Source organism: Hemiscyllium ocellatum, chromosome 39 (genome assembly GCF_020745735.1).
Source record: "Hemiscyllium ocellatum isolate sHemOce1 chromosome 39, sHemOce1.pat.X.cur, whole genome shotgun sequence".
NCBI lineage: Eukaryota > Metazoa > Chordata > Chondrichthyes > Orectolobiformes > Hemiscylliidae > Hemiscyllium > Hemiscyllium ocellatum.
Genome location: NC_083439.1, coordinates 2,140,508 through 2,155,705, shown reverse-complemented (window position 1 = coordinate 2,155,705; position 15,198 = coordinate 2,140,508). Strand labels below are relative to the sequence as shown.

At 41.1% G+C, this 15,198-nt stretch overlaps 1 protein-coding gene across 1 annotated transcript in view; it reads left to right on the top strand.

The window, feature by feature from the left end:
- The window catches only part of megf11 (multiple EGF-like-domains 11), a 364,661-nt gene that overhangs the window by 261,859 nt on the left and 87,604 nt on the right, over nucleotides 1-15,198 (top strand). Inside the window, exon 6 of the mRNA XM_060852838.1 lies at nucleotides 13,140-13,352. Coding sequence (XP_060708821.1) covers nucleotides 13,140-13,352 — 213 coding nt within the window. The remainder of the gene's footprint in view (nucleotides 1-13,139; nucleotides 13,353-15,198) is intronic.

Below are 15,198 nucleotides of genomic sequence, written 5' to 3'. Positions count from 1 at the left end.
CTAAGTAGAGATTCTGTTTGGGGTTTCTCCAGAAATGCAGCACAGTACTTCCATTCTAACTGTTTCTGTAGTTATTTTGTGGTGTTGCAGGAGTGTTGAAAAGGGTCAGGACAGGTCAGGTCTTGCAAGGTGGGGGGAATTAGAATTGCATAGGGTCAGCTTCAGCTGGGCGGAATGAATCAGGTTGGGTCTGGACAGTAGAGGGGCAGTCAGGACAGGATCCAGGGAATCATACTTGGTCTGGCAAGGTGTAGTTGGGTATGTGAGGTAATTACTGCACTAATTAAATAGTTCACTGATATATCTTAGACATTACTGTGTTTGGCAGTACTGTGGGGGAAAGATATAAAAAAGAAAAAGAAAAAAGTCTTAGACTTTGAATTAGCTCTAGAAGTACAAAATGTTTTTTTTTACTTATTCTTTTGTGGGATGTGGGCATACCTGTCCATAGTTGCCCTGAAGAAGGTGGTAATGAGTTGCCTTCTTGAACTGCTGCAGTCCAGCTGCTGTAGGTTGACCCATAATGTCATCAGGGAGGGAATCCCAGGATTTTAACCTAGCGGCAATGAAGGAACGATGATATATTTCCAAGTCAGAATGGTGAATGTCTTGGAGGGGAACCTCCCATGTATCTGCTGCCCTTGCCCTTCTAGATGAAAGTGGTTATGGGTTTGGAATCTACTGTCTGAGGATCTTTGGTGAATTTCTGCAGTGCATCTTGTTGGTAATACAAACTGTTGCCACTGAGCGTCAGTGGTGGAGGAGTGGATGTTTGTCGGTGTTGTGTCAATCAAACTGGCTGCTTTCTCCTGAATGGTGTCAAGTGTATTCCATCACACCCCTCATAGATAAACCAGGTTCTGACGTAAAATTAAATTTGGTAAAGGGGGGTCTACAATTCTCATATATTCATGTCCGTGTACTATCAAGACCCATTTAAATGTTTAACTTATGCAGATTTGCTGTGAGGAGGGTTAAGAAACTAGATAGTGCTATGATTAGAACACATCTTTTCATTTTGGATTTGATTCAAATTGGCCCTGAATACCAAGATTAAATTGGCCTTCTCTGCACAGAAAGATTCTAAGTGAAATTAATTTAGAAGCTGCCAGTCTCAAATACAAAGGCCGTATAAATACATGTTTTACCAGGATGTTGCTGGTAATGTGGGTTTGAGTTATAAAAATAAGTTGGATAAGCTGAGATTTTTTTTAATGGAGTGTAAGAAAGTTGAGGGGTGACCTTATAGAGATTTATAAAATCATAACATGCATAGATAAGGTGAATAACAAGAGTCTGTTTCCCTAGCGAAGGGAGTTCAAAACAAGGGGCTGTATTTTTAAGGTGAGAGGAGAAAGTTTTAAAAAGGATGTGAGAGACAATTTTTATACACGGAGAGCGGTTCATGCATGGAATGAACTTCCGGAGGAAGTGGTGGATGCAGGTACAGTAACAATGTTGAATGACATTTGGATAAATACATGAATGGGAAAGATTTGGAAAGGTATGGGCCAAACACAGACAGATGGGGACTAATGTACTATTTGATCCAACTCCATCCATACTTGCTGTTTATCCTCACTGATGCTCAGCTCTGTGGCATTGTCAAAAGGTTTTCTCCAGGCTCCTGATATACTTATACAATACTCCCCAGGTCTCCCCAAGTTATTTTCCCTACCATAAACTGCTCATCAACTTAGTTTTTTGGGTGGAAATGAATCCTTCCAATAAGGGCTTAAATTTGCTTTGGGTGTCTGGTAATTCACTTTCTTTGTGGGTACTTAAGTCAGATTTGTCCCCTTAGCTGTCATTGGACTAATGGGTTGCACAGTAGCTCAGTGGTTAGCACTGCTGCCTCACAGCTCCACGGTCCCAGGTTTGATTCCAGCCTTGAGCAACTGTCTGTGTGGAGTCATAGAGTCATAGAGATGTACAACATGGAAACAGACCCTTCGGTCCAACCTGTCCATGTCGACCAGATATCCCAACCCAATCTAGTCCCACCTGCCAGCACCCGGCCCATATCCCTCCAAACCCCTCGTCTTCACATACCCATCCAAATGCCTCTTAAATATTGCAATTGTACCAGCCTCCACCACTTCCTCTGGCAGCTCATTCCATATACGTACCACCCTCTGTGTGAAAAAGTTGCCCCTTAGGTGTCTTTTATATCTTTCCCCTCTCACCCTAAACCTATGCCCTCTAGTTCTGGGCTCCCCGACTGCAGGGAAAAAACTTTGTCTATTTATCCTAACCATGCCCCTCAAAATTTTGTAAATCTCTATAAAGTCACCCCTCAACGTCCAACGCTCCAGGGAAAACAGCTCCAGCCTGTTCAGCCTCTCCCTGTAGCTCAAATCCTCCAATCCTGGCAACATCCCTGTAAATCTATTCTGAATCCTTTCAAGTTTCACAACATCTTTCCGATAGGAAGGAGACTAGAATTGCACGCAATATTCCAACAGTGGTCTAACCAATGTCCTGTACAGCTGCAACATGATGTCCCAACTCCTGTACTCAATACTCTGACCAATAAAGGAAAGTATACCAAATGCCTTCTTCACTATCCTATCTACCTGCGACTCCACTTTCAAGGAGCTATGAACCTGCACTCCAAGGTCTCTTTGTTCAGCACGTTCTCCCCATGTCTGCGTGTATTTCCTCTGGGTGTTCCGGTTTCCTCCCACAGTCCAAAGATGTGCAGGTCAGATGAATTGGCCATGCTAAATTGCCCATAGTATTAGGCGCATTAGTCAGAAGAAAGTGAGTCTGGTTGGGTTACTCTTCGGAGAGTCGGTGTGGACTGATTGGGCCGAAGGTCTTGTTTCCACACTGTAGGGAATCTAATCTAATAGTGCTTCCCCTTTTGAAGATCTGTTACCCTGATTGCCAACTGTAAAATGATGTTTGAGAGTGTTCTGTTGGTTTCTATGGAGGGATTTTATCTGCAAGACCTGGACAGCGCCAATTCATAAGTGGCAAGTAACACTGTAGCACACAAGTGTTAGGCAATATCCATCTCCAGTAGGGTGGCATGGTGGTTCAGTGGTTAGCCCTGCTGCCTCACAGTGCCAGGGACCTGGGTTTGATTTCAGCCTCGGGTGACTGTCTCTGTGGAATTTGCACGTTTGCCCGATGCAGTGTAGTGGGTTACACTGCACTTGCCTGCATTAGTAGAGCTCCAATAACACTCAAGCTTAACCCATCCAAGATCAAGTGGCTGGTTTGATTGGCAGCCCATTCACCATCTCAAACAGGCACTCTTTCCATCTCTACTCTGTTTCAACAGTGTATTAATCTACAAGATATAATATCATAACTCCAAAATTTCCTTACATGACACATTGCAACTCTGTAAGCTCTACATCAGGGACAACGGCAGCACATAAATGGCTATGCCACCTGCAAATTCCCTTTCAAGTCAGTCAACATCCTGACTTGGGCTATATGGTTATTCCTTTGTTCTCAGAGTCAAAATATTGGAACACTGTCATTAAGAGTACACAAGTGTACCCAGAACACATGTATCACAGCATTTAAAGTAAGTGGTTTACCAACACCTGATCAAAGACAACTAGAGGACAATAATAAATATAGGTCTAATCAGCAACACCCACATGCTATCAACTAATTAAAAAAATGAGGGCAATGCACAGAGAAGGATAGAAACAGCAATATTATAGGTAACTCAAAAAGCTAACAGCATGTAAATAGAGTATGTGGTAGGAGGCAGGGTAGCGCCTATTGGGAAAAACAAAAGTAATATATGTTTAGCGACACAGGGCAAGAATAAAATGATAAATGAATACTTGGCTTCAATGTTTACCAAGTAAAAAGTTGCTGATAAAGTATTAGTAGATTGATAAGCAAGATGTATCAGAAAGGCTAGCTACTCTTCAGGTAGAGAAGTCTTCTTGGTCATACGAATATTAGAAATAGGAGTAGACATAGACTGTTTGGTCTTCAAGCCTGCTCCACCAGATCTCTGGTTGGTCCAGGTGACTTGAATCCAAAGTTGCTAAGGTAAGTGGGTGATGGAGTCAATGGAAGCACTAGCCATAATCTTTCAATACATGCTAGAGAATTGGAAAGTGACAAATGTTGACACCCCTGCTCAAGTAGGACGGTAAATTCATCTCTGATAACTATAAGCTGGTCAATTTAATATCAATGTTGGGTGGATCAGGGGACAAAATTAACAAGCACTTAAAGAGCTGTGAATTATTTAAGGAATGTTAGCTTGGATTTGTAAAAGATCAGGTTCAGGGGGGTGGGGGAGTTGGGGGATGCTGGGCTAATGGTATTGTAGCTGGACTATTCATCCTGAAACCAGATAACATTCTGAGGACTTTGGTTCAAATCTGCCATGGTGGATGGTGAAATTTTGAATTCAATAAATATCTGGAATTAAGAACCTTAACAATGATCATGAAGTCGTTATCAGTCAGAAATACCTATTAGGGATGGAGTGTTACAAGGGGACATAAATTTAAGGTGAAGGGTGGAAGGTATGGGGGGATGTCAGGGGTAGGTTCTTTACCCAGAGAGTAGTGGGGGCATGGAATGCGCTGCCTGTGTGAGTGGCAGAGTCAGAATTATTGGTGACCTTTAAGCGACAATTGGATAGGTACATGGATAGGTGCTTAAGCTAGGACAAATGTTCGGCACAACATCGTGGGCCGAAGGGCCTGTTCTGTGTTGTATTGTTCTATGTTCTATGAAACTGCCATCCTTACCTGATCTGCCTACATGTGACTCCAAATCCGCTTTCTGGGCAACTAAGGATAGGCAATATAGTTGCCAGCAATACCCACATCCTGTGAATTAATAAAAAAATGTATGATGAATTAAATTTTTGGGTGAAGTAATGACAGTTGATGAAAATAATACAGTAGACTGTCAAATGAAATTTTAAGAAGCAGTTTGATGAAATATCACATAAAAAGTGGCTAGAGAAATTGGCTCTCTTGTCAAAAAAAGGAGGCTTAGATTAATTAGAGACAGCTGGGGTCGAAAAAATCCTTAGAGTATAAGGACAGTAGGAATATACTTAAGAATGAAATCAGTAGGGCAAAAAAGGGGAAATGAGATAGCTTTGGCAAATAGAGTTAAGGAGACTCCAAAGAGATTCTATAAATACATTAAAGGCAAAAGTGTAACTAGGGAGAGAATAGGGCTCTTTAAAGATCAACATTACCATCTGTGCGTGGAACCATAGGAGATGGATGAGATACTAAGTGAATATTTTGCATCAGTATTTATTGTGTAAAATTACATAGGAACTATGGATCTTGGGGAAATAAATAGTGATGTATTGAAAACAGTTCATATTACAGAAAAGGAGGAGTTGGACGTCTTAAAATGCATAAAGGTGTTTAAATCCCCATGACCTTATCAAGTGTTTCCCAGAACTTTGTGGGAAGCGAGGGAAGAGGTTACTGGGCCTTTGCTGAGATGTTTATATCATCGATAGCCACATGTGAGGTGCTGAAAGACTGAATGTGGTGCCATTTTTTAAGAAAGTTGGTAAGGAAAAGTCAGAGAACTATAGATCAATGAGCCTTACATTAATGGTGGGTAAATTGTTGGAGGAAATTCTGAGGGACAGGATGTACATGTATTTGGAAAAACAAGGACTGATTAAGGATAGGCAACATGGCTTTTGCATGAAAATCGTGTCTCACTAACTTGATTGAGTTTTTTGAAGAGATGACAAAGAAGATTGATGAAAGCAGAGCATTTGACAAGATTCCACATGGCAAACTGGTTAGAAAAGTTAGATCACATTCAGGAAGAGCTAGACATTTGGTTACAAAATTTACTTGAAGGTAGGAGACAGATGGTGGTATGGAGGGTTGTTTTTTGAACTGAAGCCTGTGACCAGTGGTGTGATGGCAGGACCAGTGCTGGTCTTCATTTCTTCATTACTTTTCTTCATTTACATAAATGATTTGGATGCGAATGTAGGAGGTGTGGTTAGTGACACCAATATAGATGTATTGGACAGTGAAGAAGATTATCTCCGAGTACAACAGGACCTTGGGCAGATGGGCTGACGAGTGGCAGATGGAGTTCAAATCAAATAAATGTGAGATGTTGCATTTTGGTAAGGCAAATCAGGGCAGGACTTGTACTGTTTATGTAGGGCCCTAGGGAGTGTTGCCGAACAGAGACCTAGAAGTGCAGGTGCATAGTTTCTTGAAAATGGAGTTGCAGGTAGGCAGGGTGGTGAAGAAGGAGCTTGGCACACTTGCCTTCATTGATTATAATGCTACATATAGGAGTTGGAATGTCATATTTCTGCTCTATAGGATATTAGTGAGATCACTTTTGACATACTGTGTACAATTCTGGGTTGTCCTTCTGTAGCAAGGAAGTTGTTAAATTTGAGAGGGTGCAGAAAGGATTTACAAGAATGTTGCCAGGGCTGAAATGTTTGAGAAATAGGGAGACACTGAATAGGCTAGGGTTTTTTTTCCCCTCAGGTGACCTTCTAGATATTTATAAAATCATGAGGGGCGTGGATAGGGTGACTAGCCAAGGTGTTTTTTCAAGGATGGGGAGTCCAAAGCTAGAGAGCATAGGTTTAAGGTGAGAGAGCAAAGATTTAAAAGAGACCTGAGGAGCAACCTTTTCATGCAGAGGGTGTTGCATGTATGAAATAGAGGAACAGGAAGTGGTGGAGTCAGATACAATTATAACTGCATGGGTACATGAATATGAAGGATTTAGAGGGAATATGGACCAAATAATAACAAATGCGACTAGACAGAACAAAGAACATCAGGTTTGGATATCTGATTGGCGCAGATGATTTGGACCGATGGATCTGTTTCCATCCTGGTATGATTCTATTAATCATGGTGTTAATAAGGCATTTAATAATACTTCTCAATTTACAACTCTCTATTGGTCACTTGCTTTCTTAGCACTTGTTATTTTAATGCATACCTGCATGCCCACACCGCCCATGCCATTTTTACTTTGCAACAAAGGAGTGAGTGTATACTCCCACCCCTGTCATCTGGATAAGATCAAGGAGCAGAACTGAGTAAGGTGGCCATCCCCAAGGAGAAAGTGCTAGGTAAACTGAATGACCTGAAGGTGGATAAATCACCTAGGCCAGATGGACTACATCCGAGAGCTATAAAGGAGGTACCTCAAGAGATAATGGAGGCATTAGTGGTGATCTTTCAGGAATCGCTAGAGTCAGGGAGGGTCACAGAGGATTGGAAAATTGCTAACATGACACCTCCGTTTAAAAAGGGAGTAAGGCAAAAGACAGAAAATTAAAAGCCAATTAACCTAACCTTGATCATGGGTAAGATTTTGGAGTCCATTGTAAAAGATAAGATTTCTGAATGCTTGGAACTCTACTGTAAAATAGGGCAAAGTCAGCAAGGTTTCATCAAGAAGAGGTCGTGCCTGACAAATCTGCTCGAATTCTTTGAGGAAATAACAAGCAGGTTAGACCAAGGAGAGCCAATGGATGTTATCTACCTGGACTTTAAGAAGGCCTTTGACAAAGTGCTGCACAGGAGTCTGCTGAGTAAGGTAAGGGCTTATGGTGTCAGAGGCAAGGTGCTAGCATGGATAGAAGATTGGCTGTCTGGCAGAAAGCAGTGAGTGTGGATAAAAGGGGCTTCTTCATGATGGCAGCCAGTGACAATGGTGTTCCACAAGGCTCAGTGTTGGGACCACAATTTTTCACTTTATACATTAATGATCTAAATGAAGGAACTGAGGGCATTCTGGCCAAGTTTGCAGACAATACAAAGTAGAGAGATAGGTAGTACTGAGGAGGGAGAGAGACTGCAGAAGGACTTGGTCAGGTTAGGAGAGTGGGCAAAGGAGTGGCAAATGGAGTACCACGTGGGAAAGTGTGAGCTCATGCAGTTTGGTAAGAAGAATAGAAACATGGACTCTTTTCTAAATGAGGAGAAAATTCAGAAGTCTGAAGTGCAAAGAGACTTGGGAGGTTTAGTCCAGGATTCTCTGAAGGTTAATTTGCAGGTTGAGTCAGTAGTTCAGAAGGCAAATGCAATGTTGGTGTTTATTTTGAAAGGACTTGAATATAAACGCAGGGATTTATTTCTAAGGCTCTATTATGCTCTGGTCAAGCCACATTTGGAGTACTGTGAGCAGTTTTGTGGCTCCATATCTCAGGAAGGACATACTGGCCCTGCAGCATGTTCAGGGGAAATTTGTGAGTATGGTCCCAGGAATGAAAAGCTTAACATATGAGGAACGTTTGAGAACTCTGCAGTCTATATTTGATACAGTTTAGAAGGATGAGGGGGGAATCTATTTGCAACTTACATAACACTGAATAACCTGGACAGAGTGGATGTTGGAAAGATATTTTCATTGGCAGGAGAGACTAGGCCCTGAGGACACAGCCTTGGAATAAAGAGAAGTCTTTTTAGAATGGAGATAAGGATAAATTACTTCAGCTAGAGAGTAATGAATCTATGGAATTCACTGCCACAGAAAGCTGTGGAGGTCAAGTCATTAAGTATACCTAAAACCAAAATAGATGGTTCTTGAATATCATGGGGATTGAGGATTACAGGGAGAAAGTAGGAGAATGTTGTTGAAAAACCAATCAGCCATGATTGAATGAAGGAGCAGACTCGATGGGCTGAATGGTCTAATTTCTGTTCCTCTGTATTATGGTCTTATAAGCACCACTTCTCCCAGCTACTATCAGTTCAGAAGAAAGGTTAGTGTACTCCAACATGTTAACTCTGCTTTCTACAGGTGCTGCAAACTTGCTGAGTTTCTCCACCAATTTCTGCTTTCATTTCAGATCTTCAATGTCTGCATTTCTTTGTTTTATGTCGAGATGGAGGTCAGTTAGAGGTTTGGGCCAAATACAGTCCTGGGTGACCCACTGTCAATCTTCAAGAAGTGTATGGGGACCTGCAGGGTTAAATGGGGGTTTGCAGACTCCACCTACTTTTATTGGTAAATGTTTCTTTGTGCATATGCAATCCATACATCATTCATTGGTAATATCTTCGCTAACATTGTCATCGCAGTGAGGTTAGCAGCATTTACTTAAAAGGAAGTGCTGGGCAAAAGTAACCTGTTATTTGTGGACCTTCCAAGGTTGCTGTGGGACAAGGAAGACAATTCCATCATATATCATGAAGATAAGATAATGGACTCAAGTGGATGCAGTGGAAAATGGAATAGCTGAGGAGCGTCTGGAATGGAAAGGGGGTCAGGGCACAGCAGGCACACTCTTTTGAATGCAATGTGTTAATCACTCAGCCTGTGCAAGTATTTGGCTTGCATGGTGCATGCAAACTGCAGTCTCCATTTGTTTCTTTTGTGTTCCTTTTATCTGGCTGTAAATAAAAGTTCATGTTTGAACTTGTTGCTGGCTTGCATGTACATGGTTTCCTCTACTGGTCCATGATAGGATGTGAGTGACCACTGCCCACTGTGGAAAGAGTCTCAAGGACCTAAAGAGGGCCTTTAGGTGGAATGTATTTGAATGTATTTCCAAGTGTGTGGCTTGGAAGATAAACAGCGTCTAGTTTGATAGAGTATGGTTACATTTACATGAGAATGTCACCCATGACTGCTATAAAGTTAAAAATCTCACAACACCAGGTTATAGCCCAACAGGTTTAAATGGAAGAACACATGAATCACCTGATGAAGGAGTGTCGCTCCGAAAGCTAGTGTGCTTCCAACCTGGTGTTGTGTGATTTTTAACTTTGTACACCCCAGTCCAACACCGGCATCTCCAAATCATGCCTGCTATATGCCATGAGTGGAGTTGCTTTGTGACTGCTATGGCACTACTCTGTCAAATCAGAAGTCACATGACATCAGGTTATATTTGAAACCCAATAGCTTTTGGAGCACAACCCCTTCATCAGGAGCTGGAATTGGATATGAGGGACACTGTCGGCATAGTTAATGTATGATGTCGGGTAAGATACAGTGAGAAATCTCACTAGGCTTCACAGTGAGAATCTATCCAAAAAATGTGACGTAGCTTGCACTTACCCAAAGAAAACTAAGTTTCGATCCAAGTTCTTTGAAAATAGCAAGGCACATTGAGAGAATTGTTAATAAAGCATACAGGATCTCAAGTACAAAAGCCAAGAAGTTATGGTGAACCCTTATAAACTCTATTTAAGCCAAAACTAGAGTATTGCACCTAGTTCAAATCACCATACTTCAGAATGGAAATAATGTTCTTTGACAGCATGCAAAGGAAATTTACCACAATGATTCCAAGAATGAGAGATTTAGTTACAAGGTTAAGTTCTAGAAGCTAAGGTCATTCTCCATGAAGCAAAGGAAGATGAGAGGAAACCTCCTACAAAACTATAGTGGTTCTAGATAAGATAGTCAGAGACCAATACAGAGACCAAAAGATACAGATTTAAGGTTTCAGTCGAAAGATACAAGGAGAGGAGGACGCCCAAAAGAACTTCTTACAATAAGTGGATGAGCTTGAACTCACTGGCCAAATGGATGTTGGAGGTTTAGATGATCAGTGATTTCAAAAGGAAGGGCACTTGAGGGAATATGGGAAACAGGATAGAGCCAGGAACTTGACTGACTGAATTAACTTGCAGAGAACCGGCATAGACACAACGAACTGAATGGCCTCCTTCTGTGATGTACTCACTCTTCGGGCCTGAGGCTGGAAGGGAATCTAATTCGGTAGGATCATGATATATCAGAACCCCGTCATCTTCTCACATTTACTGAATTAAGCTCTGGGTGGGAAGGCACATGCAGTACCTTACCAAAACACAACCAGTTGAGGTCTTTAAATGGTCAATTGCAAAAACCTTTTCTGGCCAGGGCTAAATTATTTCAATTTGATCTGTAATGGAAGATGCCATCAAAGTGCTGTCAAGCAGCTCCTGCTCAACAATATGTTTGGATTCTGCCAGGTCCACTCAGCTCCTGACTTCATTAGAGTCTTGGTTCAAACAATGACAAAAGAGCTGGATTCCAGAGGTGAGGTGAAAGTGACCGCCCTTGACATCATGGTTGCATTCGACTGAATGTGACATCAAGGAACCCTAGCAAAACTGGAATCATTGGATATCAGAGGGTAAGCTCTCCAGGTTGGAGCCTTACCTGACACATAGGAAGGTGGTAATGGTTGTTGGAAGTCAGCCATCTCAACTCCAGGACATCTCTGCAGGTGCTCCTCAGGGTTGTGTCTTGGGCGCAACCATCTTCTGCTGCTTCATCAATGACCTTCCCTCCATCATAAGGTCAGAAGTGGGGATGTAAACCGACGATTGCACAGTGTTCAGCACCATTCACAACTCATCAGATATTGAAGCAGACTATGCTCAAATGTAACAAGATCTGGACAATATCCAAGCTTGGGCTGACAAATGGTAAAAAATGAAGACTGGAGATCAGAGTAGAGAGTGTGTTGCTGGAAAAGCACAGCAGGTCAGGCAGCATCTGAGGAGCAGGAGAATCGATGTTTCAGTAATAAGCTCTTCATCAGGAAGCTGATAAGTGGTAAGTAGCATTCGCACCACATAAATGTCATCACCAATAAGTGACAATCTAACCAGCGCCCCTTGACATTCAATGGTGTTGCCATCATTGAATCTCCTAAGAGAAATTCATCCTGATGAAGAGGTTATGCTTGAAATGTTGACTCTCCTGCTCCTCGGATGCTGTCTGACTGGCTGTGCTTTTCCAGCGTCACACTTTTTGTTCACTGAATTCCCCACTATCAACATCCTGAGGATTATCATTGACCATAATTCAACTGGACTTACCACATAAACAAGTGGCGACAAGAGCAGATCAGAAGCTAGGAGTCCTGCAGCGAATAACTCATGTCCTGACTTCCAAAAGCCTGTCTACCATTAAACCATCCAGGACAAAGCAGTCAGTTTGATTGGCACTACATCCACAAGTATCCAATCCCTCCACCACTGACACTCAGTAGCAACAGTGTGTATTATCTACAAGATGCACTGCAGAAGTTCACCAAAGATCCTCAGACTGCACCTTCCAAACCCACAACCATTACTATCTAGAAGGACAAGAGCAGCAATAAAACCTTTCTTTTTCTATTTCAAGCTACTCACCATCCTGACTTGGAAATATATCACCATTCCTTCACTGTTGCTGGGTCAAAATCTTGGAATTCCATCCTTTATGGCATTGTGGATCAACCCACAGCAGGCGGACTGCAGCAATTCAAGAAGGCAACTCACCACCGCCTTCTCAAGGGCAACTAGGGACGGGCAGTAAGTGCTGGTGAACCAGCAAAATCCACATCTCGCAAATAAATAAATAAATAGAGTTCTTTCAAGAACAGGTCATAGAACAGGAGGTTGGTCAGTGAGAGACACACTTCTCCTTTCTTGCAATCCCAATTCCCCTCCTTTTCTCATAACCTCAACCTATGACATGCCACCCCCTTCCAAACAATAATTAACTCTACAGTGACTGACTGTCCATCCTGGGAGTCTAGGAGATATTATACAATTACAGCCACAAATTTCCTCATGACACTATTAAGTTCTGAAGCTACCAGCCTACTGGATCTTCTCATTCCATGCCCATTCCCAGTTGAAAATCCATTGACTGCTCATTGGGTACCTGATTGTCAGAAGTTCCAATGACTTTCACTCTCTGACAAGCCATAAGTTTCTGTCCTCCGATCTCACCCACTTTTGGACTTAGTCTGAAAATGGATAAGGTACTGCAATTTGATTCTTATTTTTTTTATGAAAATGAGTGCTTTGTAGTAAATGCGTACAGTTGTTCCTGTGCAAATATCTGTTCAAAATAATGGCTCTTTGCCAAATGCTAGCAGGTAATCTTGATAAGAGCTATATAATCAGTCCTAAGTATTCATTATTCTCTTTAGCTTTGAAATTACACCTGTGTCTGTTAAGCATATAAGTCTTCTCTCATGTTTTGTATCAAGTATTTTAGCAGTGATAAAAAGTGATGTTAAAATAACCAGCACAATAATTTCATAGATTCAAGCAAGTGTAATTTCAAATCCTGTGTAAATAAATTGAAATGAATAAATACAAGTTGATTTTTTATGATGAGAGTTGATTGTTACTTATTATAGTTCTTTTCTTCCACAATGTGACTCATTGTTTATTCTCATCTAGATGTCAGGAGGAATGCCCTGTTGGCAGCTACGGCTTACAGTGTGCCCAAAGGTGTGAGTGCCTTAATAGAGCTGAATGTTACCACGTTAATGGAGCATGTCTTTGTGAGCCAGGGTTCTCAGGCAATCGTTGTCAAAACAGAATGTGTCCAGATGGGTTATATGGACTGAAGTGCAACAAGCAGTGTCCTTGCAGTGGCAAACACAGTCAAAGGTATTTTTAAAAATTAACATGAATCGTGAAATGATTTCATCCAAAGGTAAAATAATTTGTCTTTTATGGTGTCATAAGATGTACTCAACCAGTCAAGTTGTATGCTTATAAGGAGGTCAAAAGCTGCTTTTGTACAGATTTCTTGCTGTATTCTATCTAATATTGGAAACGTAATGTAAGGTTTTCCAACATTGTTTCCTGAAGATGGAGAACAAAAATTCCACTATGAAGTGCACTTAAATGAGATAAAGTGATAGGTTATTTCACAAATCTCATATTCCATTATTTCCTCCTTATTTATATTAATTTATGCTCTTACCAAACTAAATTCACACGTATGATTGAGAAGCTTTAAAATGAAAAGGAGAAAAGTAAATAATTTAAGTTTCTGTAATATCTCTAATGACTTCAACACGGGTACTTTATCTTGAAGTGTCTTTACTAGTGTGAGATAAAAAACAAAACACAACACCGCAAGGTCTCACAAAAATTAGTGATAATAAGCAGATCACCTGGATATTTTTCTGAACAATATTTTAGTGTATTGCTGTTGGTTAAAATATTGATCAAGAAACCAAGGAAACTATTACTTTATCCATTAATTTACAAACCGGGCACCATGAATATTCAATTTTTTCAATTTTTTTCACTTCATAGTTTAGCTTTTCTTGTAATGTTTGATAGAATTTCAATTAAATCAAATAAATCCAAAGTGAGTGAATTGTAATCCGACATATGGTTATTTTATTTACTGTTCTAACAAAGTGATCAATGTTTTAATGTATTTTGGTACAAATTTTGAACTTTATAACATTAAAATAAAAGTGTTGATTCTCTGACCAATATTAAGACATTTGCTTAGCCTCAACTTTTTAAACTATTAAAAAATCTGACAAAAAAGAGTTTTGCACTTGAAGCATATGTTAAATCATATTCTAAAGTATGTTTTAGATCCTTAATCCAAAGATATGAAATTAGGACAGAATAAAATTACCCAGAAAGTTAGCATGACCTAATCAAGTGACAATGCTACGAGGTACAGTACAATGAACCCCAGGGTGAGTATTCATTTTCCTAAAAGGCAACATGTCCCAATTTTTTAACTTACGGAATTTTAGAAATATGCGGTTTTCTCTTCACAAGGGTGTGAAAATCTGGATTTTGTTCTCCTTGATTCTATGACTTTTATAAACGAAAGGTGTGGTGCTAGATAAGCACAGTCTGTGAGGCAGCATCCGAGGAGCAGGAGAGTTGACATTTTGATCATGAGTTCTTCTTCAGGAATGAGGGGGTGGCCCAAGGGGGCTGAGAGATAAATGGGGTTAGGGGGAAATGGTAGCTGGGAAGGCAATAGGTAGATGAAGGCGAAGGGGTGATGTTAATAGGTCGGAAAAGAAGGTGGAGCAGATAGGTGGGAAGGAAGATGGACAGGTAGGGACAGTTCAAGAGGGTGGTGCCGATTGGAAGGTTGGATAAGAGATAAGGTGAGGGAGGGAAAACTGGTGAAATCAACATTGATCCTGTGTGGTTAGAGGATCCCAAGGTGTAAGATGAGGCGTTCTGCCTCCAGGCTTTGGGTGGCTAGAATTTGGCAGTGGAGGAGGCCCAGGATTTGCATGTCCTTGGTGGAGTTGGAAAGGGAGTTTGGCCACAGGGCAGTAGTGTTATTTAGTGCGTGTGTCCCAGAGATGTTCTCTGAAGCATTCTGCATGTTGGCATCCTGTCTCCCCAATGTAGAGGAGACTACATCGAATGTGGATGTATGTTGTCAATATAAATTCTTAAAACCTGAGGTCAATGGATTTTGTTCAGTGAGGGTATCAAGGTATGTGGAGCAATTCAGGTA